Genomic DNA, 12054 nt, shown 5'->3' on the forward strand with positions numbered 1-12054 from the left:
AAATTTATTCTCATCATAAGTGAAACAATGATATTCTATGATATTTATGGGATATAAAGAATATAGGGGCCGATTTCTTTCCATCTGATAAATTATTCAGACTACTTCAGTTTGAAATAGTAAATCTATTTTAGACTATTAAATCATATTATCACAATTGAGTACACTCTGACATGATATTTTCATAATGTTAATGTGTAAAAAGACAATTTTTATTTCATCTAAATTTTTAACTTTTTTATATGATAAAGAGGACCTTCAAATGAATGTAGAACATTCTTATTGGTGAATCTAATATATTTAAATAATTGCCGTACACTGGTACTAATCATTTCTACAATAAGCTACACATTAATGATATTAAACGAAATACGTACTAATAAATTATTATTAAACGAAACTGTACAATATTGTTTCGCCGTGCTAGCGCTTAGAACAATTACTTATTCTATTTTCGTGGATAGGCAAAGAAGGGAAAGTTAAATCAACCATGGATTCCGAGATCGCATATTCGATTACCGCGTCGAACTTATACTATTGCGACGAAATTAATATATTTCGAAATATAAAAAAAGATACTCAATCTAGGTGACTGATAACGATTCGTTATTGTCGTAACAAGAAAGGGGATGAAAGATCGTTTCAATGAAGTTTAGAAACTAGTATGATTATACGAAAAGAATACATATGGTGTAAATCGAGGGTAAATGAAAAAAAGAAGTAGCAAGAACGTGTATAATAATATATACGGGGGAAAACATTGTCATATGTTAGTTTGTAAACTATCGTTCGATTATGATCAATATACATACAAAAGAAACCATACATTCGATTATGTAACGTGCTTTATATTCAAGATTCTTAAACAGTCATTATCTAGCATCCATTATGAACATTTTCAATGAAAGGAAAATAATTGTGGAAGATGAATAAATCTCGTACATTATAAAATATTCGCTGACGCATATTCAAATCGTACAATTATTCATTTTCCTTTTTTGCTTTGCGCGTTCTTTCTTTTCTTTTCTTTTTTTTTTACAAAAAGCTATTCAAACGGATTACAACAATGTAATTTTCTTTTTTTTCTTTTATTCATTACGATTCGCACTACTGTAACAAAAATTTTGATCATGCGGCTGTACAAAAGTAAATATATAAAGACAAAATATGTTCCGTTTTTCCGTTCTACAATGCAGTCTTCCGCGAAATTCTCGAAATTCATCCAAATACATCGGATGGCGCGGATTAGACATCGTGGAAGGCGGTGGATCGATTGATTCAACTTCTATGCTTCATTATACAGGGTGATTACAGGAACAAGCAGAAGCTTTAACTTAACTTCTTTTATTGCGTGAAAATAATTAAAATGGAAAGAGACAAATTTTCCATGATTCGACCAATTCATGTTTTATTACAAATTACTTTGTTCTTATAGCTACGCGGTGAAATTTTTATTTTTCTTATTTAAATAGAATCACTGCCTTTTGTTTCAACATAGGAGGAAAAACGTTGAATATTCGATCAATGCAGGCATTAAAAATATTAAGTATTAAAAATCTAAAATATGTAACATTCAAATATTTCTACGTATAGGATGAAGAGAATATATCTTGCGATTCTACTTAAAAAGTTAAGATAAAAATTTAATCGAATTTGAGATAACGAAACTTTCTCGATAATTAAAATCTTATGAGATGTTATGACATTTTCCTGTATTTTGTTTCTTTATCTTTCTTTTACAAAAATATAAAAAAGATAAACATCGATGGTTCCATTTTGTAGAATCACCCTGTATACCGTAAATTCGTCGCGTTACTCGCTCTCTAATAAATGATACTTAATACATGTACTCATTAATAACATTAACTATGGCAGTCTGTTGAAACGTTACATACTTTTAGTTAGTACTAAAAATTCCCTTCGGTTTCTTCGTTAAAAAATAGCTTAACGAGAACAGGGAGGGAGGGAGAGGGGGGAGGGGGAGGGGGGAGGAGGGATTGGTCGTACTTTAGCCAAAACGGATTTGTACTCGGAAATTGTTTTGGTATTTTGGTTTAGGTACGACACTCTTTTCATTTCTTTCTTTCGCTTCTTAATCGAATTGATTACATTGATTGATACTCGAAATCATGCGAACATCTAATCAAAGAGATTTCAATGATACGAACGACATATCCGGTTGATAATTTTGAAAAATTCGAAAATATATAGGTTGACTGTAACAATTGGATCAGGTTATATCTATATTCCAAGTGAAATTAGACATGTCCATAAAATCGGTTAAAAAATAATTCACTTTTTCTGAGAGTTCAATTTAAAACGACGGAACTCGAGAGAATATGATTTTCATAAAAGAAGACTAGAAAACTTGATATAAAGATAGTAAACATACAATATTGTAACAAAGATATATTATTTATTAATTACTGATATTGAATTAAGAAACTATGTTATCTATTGTTCTATCGAGTTTTTACTGGTTATATCTTAGATCTTGCATTTGCGATCAATTTACATCGGAGAGTCATTTTATTTGGCGAGGCGAGACGGCGAGGTTTTATTTGAAAGAACGCTCGCGAAGAAAATTACAATGACAAAAATTAGAGTAAAATTTTCGTATTGCAATTAAAAATTAAATTTCAAGGAAAGGAGGTAACATTTTTCTATATGGCTTATTCTTAATTCCATTTGGAACAGCGATGTAACTTGGTCTAGTTGTTAGATTCTCCTTATAATATATAGGCGTCGTTCTTCTAAATATCTTTAAAAAAGATGTATATATGCGGATGTTACTATATATATATGTATATATATATACTTCTATAAAATATTCGAGACAAGACCGGCTGAATCATTATATTCAGCTATTGTCGACGTCCATTACGCGGACTCGAGTTAATAAGTTAATTCGTTCACTAATATGGAGTTTCGATTAGATTAGTTGAATCAGCTAACTCCGAAAATATGTGTTTACGAGTCTACCATGCTAAATCATAGCTCGTCTATAAACGTTTACCATTACTACTACGTACGTGCCACTAAAATCGCATACTAAATTGAATACTAAAGTCGTAAATTATGATTCTTTATGATGTAATAATTTCATAAGATAGTAATGCAATCGTCTCGTCCAAACGACACTTGTATTTATTTCAACATTTGGTCGTTACACGCGATATGTATATGGATGAAATACGAAAGCACTACGAAGGTATTATGGCAGTGGCAGAACGTACAACTGTTTTACGCATCAAGGAAACGCGACTCGGTCGCAAACTTGTCTCGCGTTTTACAATTCTTTTCTTTTTTATTAATGCAACTTAATTACTAAGAGTGGTAAAAATTCACGCCTGGACTTCCATTAGAAGGTAATCCAGAAGGCTCTAGTACTCGAGCTATTCTGTTTACTTGTTTGCATCGTTAGAAGAATGTTTTCCACGGAAAAGAAAATTATTTACGAACATCCGGTTATTTGCATAAGCGTTTGATGGTCTAGCTTATTATTAGCTTAAAATAAGTTGCTATGGATAATCCTTGTAGAAGACTATACGCCATACAACATCGAGTATCTATACAAATAACCAAATACAAAATAAAATACTTTAAATGGTCCTTCTTTAACGAAGTTGCCAATATACTAATTTTAACTTTGAACAAGCTTTACAGCTGCTGTTTTACGTGTCCTATTGAAATAGGACCGGCGACTTCATTCAGAAGGGAAGCCGACGTAGAAAACATTTCTTTTTCTAACAATTGAAATTCAGTAGTAAAAAGTGAGTTGAAGGGATGAAGTGCGTTAGCTGGCTTTATATTCATTCAAGCCTAATTAATTTCACTCTTTCCAAGTAAACTTATAATAGCACCATAGTTGTAAAAAATTCGCGAAGGCAGTCTAATTTCTTTTTCGGTATAATCAACCTCAATTGAACAGATCCTTAATTGAAACTCCTCGGCTCAATTAAAGCAACGCTGGGTTTGTGGATTTTGCGTGGCTCGCCGTTTTCCAGTTTTTGTACTTCGCGTGCTAAGATCGACGTATACATATGTTTTACTACGATACTTCCATTGTTTCTTGTTTGATAAACAATTAGCTTTTCGAGCAGTCATGATGTTCCAACGAGTATAAACAAAATGAATACTGCAATTCTTACCGGGCATTATGTTACTTCTATACCTAAACGGACCTCTTAACCGGACACAAGTATTTGAATTCGACGAATAACTCGGGGAGGCGAAAAATTTACGCGGCTCTGTCGAACGTATAACTTTTGTTACACTTTCATTACAGTAGAACTTCATTTATCTGAACCTGCCAGGGGACGAACAGTTTATATATATATATATACATTGAAGCTTACCAATTTTTCCCACTATCCACTATTTTTCAATTAGTGTTCAGTTGATCAGGCATTAACTAAGATTTCGTTCCAATAAATGGTTTCTACTGTATTTTCTCTTACAGAGAATTCTTCCTACTAGTAATGTTTGACTATTCATCCCTTGGAACGATTCCATTATGGAGAACAGTTTCGTTTCGTGAAATTGGCTATATGCATGTAGTTTCCTATTTCGAATTTATTAACTTTACCTCGCGTTTTGTTTCCTTAAATTGATTTTAGGTCGCTTATCAAGAAGCTTCCACTTCTACGAGTATACTTATTTCCGATGGATAAAACTACTGAAGATTAAATGCAAACTGTCGAACGATTAATGAACGTAATATTAATTATTCTTTACCATATTTGGTATTTCGTCAGTAGCGTTTAAACATTATCTACGGTCCATTGAGTCTATTTCGAAGTAGACTCTTTTTCATTTGAATGTACAATGATTATTGTTAAAAATCCACTAGCGGACTAGTAACGATTTAAGCGAATGATTCAGAGCAAGTTCGGGGTGGAGGGGATCGATTCGGTAGCGGATCTTGTCGATTTCATCTTGTGTTCGTCGAACCAGTCTTTTGCGATACGCTCAAAGATCCATTAGTGGAATTTCTACCTGCTGAAAACTGCAATAACGTACGTTTATGCTATCAAAGATTTTCAATTTATTCACAAGAGATGATTATGATTGATAAATTAATTGAACCATGTTAATTTTATAAATAAAAGTAAGAGAAAAGTATAGTTTATCTTTTGTTGTTTCATATAGCAATATATCAAAGTTTTCTACGTATTAATTATTAATTTTTAAATAATTAGTAATTATCATGAGCATAACTTTATCTTCAAAGAGGAGTGTCAGCTTTTTAAATTAATGCTACTATGCTATAGCTACTATGATAACAGTAATTAGCATATTTCAAAAATATCTTTCACTCACCTGTACTTTACAGGCATTTGGAGATTATTGAGCCCTATATATTGCGGACTAGGGTGGTAGAACGTCTAGTTTCAATCCGTTCTTCGGCTTACAAAAGCCACAATAGCCTCCACATTTCCCGGTGACATGCTGTCTGCTCTAAAATTACAAGCATAATTATATATAAATATACATATAAATAATAAGAAAACATTCTTTTTATCTGGTAAATATCCTCCTATATGCTACTATTCTGAATACGTTGTAGTTCTTTTATTTTTCTCTATATGGTTATTATTATTATTGTTATTATCATTCGTCATTCCTTAGAGTATCTCTACTACTGTATTTTATTCTGATTTTATTCTAATGGATTACGGTAGTCTGTGAATAGAGACCTTTTATCAAATTAGTTGCGAAGTCATATCTTTAAAAAATAAATGTAATAATTTAAAAAAGGCATACATACTTGCGAAGGAAGAATATACAAATTTTTAGTTTCACTATTAAGTAGATTTAATATTATGGATAATATTATGGATATTATAGCATTTAGATAACAAAAAATGAAATATTCTGTAATATAAATAGAATATTAAACTTACAATATTATCGATTTCCATCGACGCTTCACGTTGCGATGTCCAAACAACACTCGACGATAATTGTAATTGAGTTCCTTTTAAGTTAATGCTAAAACGACCCTGAGGACAATGCGCAATGCTATTACAATCACCAGCTGTTCCATATTCGACACGGTTTAACCCTGTCATCCGCGAAAATGTATAATCATTCTCTAAAAGACACAATATTTTTTCCAAGATTTATTATAAATAATTTATTTGTTATACGTATTAAAACGTTTATTACAGCATACCTATGATGTACAATTCTACAGGGTCAATTCGTACCCTCCTGAATGTTGTCTTTCCCGAGGTGGAACAATTACAGTTGCTGTTTCTTGGTCCATTATAAGGACAAATATATGGATCGTTTGATCTAAAACAGATAATGATATAAATTTCCAGCATTAATGACATAAAATTGCCTTTTTCTCATTTTCAATCTATGTCAATCTCTTAAAAACATATTGATTAATTTGAAATAATTAATACTTTATGTCAGCTTTTTTTCCCTCAACAATTTTTCTTCTTCCAAAAATGTTATCAAATAATTCTTCGATAAACTTGTTTCGCACTACCCCGTTTTTAATATTTCAAACAATTTCTTTATTTTTTAATTTCTTTCTTTTTCGGACAAGTGATCATATTCAAGTCGTTCTATGTTTGTTTTATAATATTTAATTTAGGACTCTATTTATCAAAATACTTCTAAAACAACTTGTGACTCCAAAAAAGTTACAAACAAGTACATAGTACCATAAAAGGTATTACTTTTAATAGTAATATAGTAATAGTAATTTTAATAGCAACATAACTTTTGGACAAATGTAATTTCTGTATTACGTAACACAGTGGTGAGTTAACGATGGCATTACGATGATTTAGATTCTTTTTTTTATACTAACGTCTTATCGTATATTTCCGCGTAATTCTCCTCAGGACCAGCTGGCAGTGTTAAATATTCTTTTGGTTCGGAGGTCGACATTCCATGGCAGTAAATCGACATGTTTCTTCCGCTCAAAACCAAAATGTACTCGCCATCCTTGGTAGCGTTGAAATAGTTTTTCTCCTCATAGCAGGACATTGCGTAACACTTTCTTTGGTTGCATTTCCGCTTCTGTAGCGGTTTGAACTTCTTAGGACAATGGGAACGGTGTACTCTGTTGCCTTTTAGGGACACGCAGTATATGCTTCGTGTTTCATGGCCCTTCTGGCCACAACTGTGAGTGCACTGTAGTTGAAATTTCTTTCGGTTATTTGGTGATTTTCATCAAATATCTTTAACATATGCTATTTCGATATTTTAAAAATATTTCTTAACTATTCACTAGCTTAATTACACTGATTTACAGACACTTTAATTAAATTTTTTATCAGCAGTATTTTAGCATTTTGCATTGTAAACTTCACGATCCTTTTTAATTAATTCAAAATTGTGAATTGTTTTCAGAAACTTCCAATGATCTTACACCACGTTACGTACAAAATGCAAAATACTGTACGTCGTGGGAAAAAGATTTGAGAAGTGCAAACTAAAAATAATAGATTTGAAATTTACAACGCAAGATTTTTTTGAAGAATAATCACGCAGGATTAATTGTATGATCTTCAATTACTTAATTGCTTGTTATCGTTCTTGACGTCTTCTTTATTTAAATTACACTTACTTTCCCCCACGGACCAGCACGCCAATAATATTCATCGTCGCACTCTCGCAATTTGCAAGGCTGTTGAGATTTAGGCTTCTGATCCATCGGGCATTTATCAGTGGGCGTAGGATCGATCAATCCGTAACGATTCGCACGGTGACAGGACACTGATCGTTGCTGAATTCCTTCACCACACTCTGCCGAACACTTGAAACATATTAATTGATTTTAGTATAGAAAAGTAGTAACATATCTTCAATATTTTATCATCTTTTTTCGTTCATCTATTTCTTTTTGTGCATTATATTTTGGTGCTTGTTGTACACGTAAGATGTGCAAGTATCTTAGTGATTTATCAGAATATTTCTCGCACCATTTGTTATTTTTTTGATAAATATTCGCTGTTGATGTGCAGAAAGCGTGACAATGTATGGGTTTCATGCTCATTATTGCTCATGCACCGATGGTGTTTGTACACAAAATGTATATAAAATGTATGTTAAAAAAGTGAATATCATTGAATCATTATATCTACAGATATGCATATATATGGTATACATATAAATATAGAATGATACACAGGATGTCTAGATTGGTGTTAACACTTAACAATTTTGTAAATTGACATAAAACTTTTACATTCACGTTTATTTTTTATGTCTACTGTTTTTCACAATATTTGTGATTGGTAATGATATTTATTATTAGTGGCAAAAATTATATATTATCTATGTATTCAAGCAGGAGGACACTTATTATCTTCAACTATATTTTGCTTTGGGATAGGAATGATCAATATTAGAATAGACTGTAAAAATCTGTAGAAAATACTGATACAGTTACAACAAGGTTCTGATATACAAATTTGGAATCACTTACATACATTGCCAAGTTTGAACAAATTTATAGAATATTCTTGAAGAAGAATAGATAAGTATCGCACTTAATGCAATAAACAAATTAATAGCTGAGGCGCCTAAAATGGTAAATGCAATGACGAAAAGCACGAGATACAGATATATAAAAAAATGTATAATTATTATTCCATGTTAGGCAACTATTTGAGTCATGGCCATATAAAATATTTAATTATTATTTATTATTTATTACAAATATATACTCTGATGTAGTATATAAAAATAAAAAAAATGTATTAATATGTGTTAATGATCCTATAACATTGTCCAGAAATTTCTGATAATATTATAGATTAATTATAATTTATCAATACTTGCTATAACAAGAGTCGTCATACTTTTGAACAGGAGTGTACATCGATGATATTGTTTTACAATGTTTACATCTTTCCAGACTATCATTTTTCCTTTTTTACTTAGTAACTTAATATTCTGTATATATAAAAATGGTGGGAAACATGTTATTTAATTTTTTCTGCAATAAATCAAATAGCTACTATATCTGCCTACATACTATATATACAATATACTATAGTGATTCACTCGAAGATAAATTGATGTGCGTTCAATTAAGAGATAAGTATAGCTGATAAATGTTGTTATGAGATGATAAGGTTTCATGAAATGCTTTGGGAAAGAGCATTGACAAAAAAAAAGAAAAGAAAAAAAATAAAGGAACGATGACACCAATATCTAGTGTCATGTATATCGATAACTTCCGCATGCTGCATCGACAGGAATGATATATTTCATGAAGAAAATCATACAAATCGCATGCTCGTTCGAACGATTAAATATGCAAGCGTGAATCAACCGTGGATTAACACAATATTATTAGTGTTAATAGGATGAATTATTATTAGAGTATTCGTATGGAATCCAATGGGACAGACTTCTCTGCTCCAATTGTTGTCCTTGGAATTTTCTTGTATTTATTGATCAGAGGTGGACAAAATAAAATAAAAAAATATATTTTATTAAGAAATGGAACGTCCAAAAAACATGGAAATTATTAGACACGTGTTAAAGTAATATAGGCTTCTGGGTTACTGTATCTACTGAATTATGTAATATCTTTATGATATAACGGAAACATACCAAGACCTCATTCGATCAAAGTTAACGTTGTATGTAAATAATGACGCTGATATGGTTCTGTGCAAATTCGAAATTTATCTCGAAATTTGACTCACAATAATCGCCCAGTTTATGATCCATTTTCATCGAAAATGGATTACAAAGATTGGTTAAGGATTAGTGAGAATATCGGCCCCTCAAACCACACGATAAAATACGACTTCCTAGTGAATATCTTTCGCCAAACAACTTCTATATCGAGCATACGAAATCGAGCTTACGGATGAATCATAGGAAACAAATATAAAAGATTTCGGTATCTCTAGACTCTAGACCTCTCTAAGTAAGATTATTTTACATCTATTTTGGAGTATCTCATTCTCCATTTAGCATAATAACGTACTGGCTGAATACAATAAAGATTATTGTAATTTCTTCGTAAATAATATCGTTGTTTCTTAGAATCAGAAAGTAGAAGCATTAATGAACCGTTTGGACACAAGAAAAGTATTGTAACTTAATCTCATTCATAAAATTCATCGATAAGCTCGATCGAGAGGATCCAACCAAGACAAAATCCGAATATTGAAAGTGGATCGAAATGAACAAGAGGCAGGCAATGGTGTAAAATATGATCGATAAATCGTAGATCATAGCGGCGAGGTATGAAGATACCTCAGACCAAGGTCCTTCCTGCCAAATAAAGTTGCAGGCAAAACGTCGGCAGGGTCTCTGCGATCTCGGTTTTCTCAAGCCAAGCCTCGAGCACTGCTCGTCCTTTACAGTCACTTCCGGCCCGTGGTTTCCTCTCCTCATCGTGCACTCCACTCTTCGCCTTTGGTGTCCGGTACCACACGATTTCGAACACTGCAAAACATTTTCGTTCGATCCAAACTGCGATGGAAACTTCTTATCAACTCCCTTCGATCCTTGACGCTTACACTTCTGACGTTTATTCGACAAGCATGGTATTTTAGACTCTAATGGGGATTTATTTGTAACAATAAGAAAGGTTCAGAATTCATAAAAGATTTATGAAAAGACAGTTCGAAATTGTTGTTTAATTTATTCTGGTATAGCCTAATAAATGGTCGCTAATATTCAAGGGTTATTAATATTTCTGTTAGTGTCTAGTAGTGTCTTTCTATAGCAAACATTATGGTCGTTTGTTTTTTTATTTTTTGTCTGTCTATTAAGAACTAATATTGTTTGTTTATTAATTGTAATTACCCTAGGATATGTTAAAAGTTAGATAAATAGTATTGATTAAATCTTTTTGTTTCTATTTAATATCTTTTTAATGTTTTTGATTCCGCTGTTACATATTGTGTATTAGTGATTTGCGTATTATATAGTGCAAAATGTGGATAGCTTAAATAATGGTGGAATTGAAAAATCACGACATCGACAAACGACATTTAATTACTTTACCTTCTTTGATATTGTTGTAAAAACAAAATTAAAATTTGAACCCATAGTTCCTATTGTTTTATTGTAGTTATTAAAGAGATTTTGTCTTTTTATCATAAATAATATTTTTATATAAATAACAAGTACAATATAAAGATAATAAGCAACAGATTATCGGCCTATGTATTTTTATTCAGTAAGGGTTTTAAAAAGGAAGCGACATCAAAGAAAATACGGCAAATCAATACAATACTTACGGCACTCCATTTGGAAGTTTTCCACTTGCGGAGAATATTCGTTTCTACTCGATTCTTTCGGTCTGTAGAAGTATTTACACAAGGTCTCCTTCGGCACGTCTTTGCTATTTCCGGTTTTTCGATGTCATGGCAGTTTTCGTCTGGTAAAATTTCACCACGTGGACTTCGACAACGTACTTGTCGATATTGGTGTCCCAATCCACATTCTACGTCGCACTAAATTGATAAATTAGTAAATTATATTAATATACATAATTTATATAATATTTCTTAAATCGTATTTTATTTACTATACTGTTATATTTTATTACTGTGTTATTATATTGAGATCAAAAAATTTATACACAACAATTATTATTTTATATTTTTCTGATTAGAAAGGGAAACTGTAATCAACTTTCTATAAGTAAACTAAATATTAATTAAAGATTGTTAATTATCCTAAAGTAATACTTTATATAATTTAATCATTAATACGTATAATTCCATAATTCCTAAATGAGGTAAATATTCCTGAATGTCAGAAATAAAATGATAGAATATCTATTCATATCATTATCGTTTTATGTATTTCTAAACTAACCTGGCCCCAGTCACTATGAATCCACATTGGACAATGATAACGATTGCAGGGGATCTGAGTAGATGGTTTCTTTTCGTTATCACAATAACTGTCAGGTGCAATGGTTCCTGTTTCGATGGAGACACATTTTACCGCTGTATTCATATAGCCTTTGATGCACGGTCTGGAGCACTAGAATACGAATAATATATACATATATAACGTTACTATCTTTTTTCTAAATAATTAATCAGTCAT

General features: G+C 31.5%; 1 protein-coding gene across 3 annotated transcripts in view; it reads right to left on the reverse strand.

Annotated features, from left to right (window-relative positions):
• Window positions 1-770: 770 nt before the first annotated feature.
• LOC117163537 (ADAM metallopeptidase with thrombospondin type 1 motif A) overlaps window positions 771-12054 on the reverse strand; it is a 179984-nt gene continuing 168700 nt past the window's right edge. For 2 of the 3 annotated variants that reach the window (XM_033345886.2, XM_076621686.1), the window contains exons 22-30: window positions 11818-11988; window positions 11235-11450; window positions 10243-10434; window positions 7592-7780; window positions 6830-7155; window positions 6179-6300; window positions 5907-6097; window positions 5323-5460; window positions 771-5008 (exon numbers count right to left, since the gene is read on the reverse strand). In XM_033345886.2, coding sequence (XP_033201777.2) covers window positions 5371-5460; window positions 5907-6097; window positions 6179-6300; window positions 6830-7155; window positions 7592-7780; window positions 10243-10434; window positions 11235-11450; window positions 11818-11988 — 1497 coding nt within the window. In that variant the 3' untranslated portion in view covers window positions 771-5008; window positions 5323-5370. The remainder of the gene's footprint in view (window positions 5009-5322; window positions 5461-5906; window positions 6098-6178; window positions 6301-6829; window positions 7156-7591; window positions 7781-10242; window positions 10435-11234; window positions 11451-11817; window positions 11989-12054) is intronic. The other variant, XM_076621687.1, reaches the window with a different exon arrangement.

Source organism: Bombus vancouverensis, chromosome 9 (assembly GCF_051014615.1).
Source record: "Bombus vancouverensis nearcticus chromosome 9, iyBomVanc1_principal, whole genome shotgun sequence".
In the NCBI taxonomy this organism is placed as follows: Eukaryota; Metazoa; Arthropoda; class Insecta; order Hymenoptera; family Apidae; genus Bombus; species Bombus vancouverensis.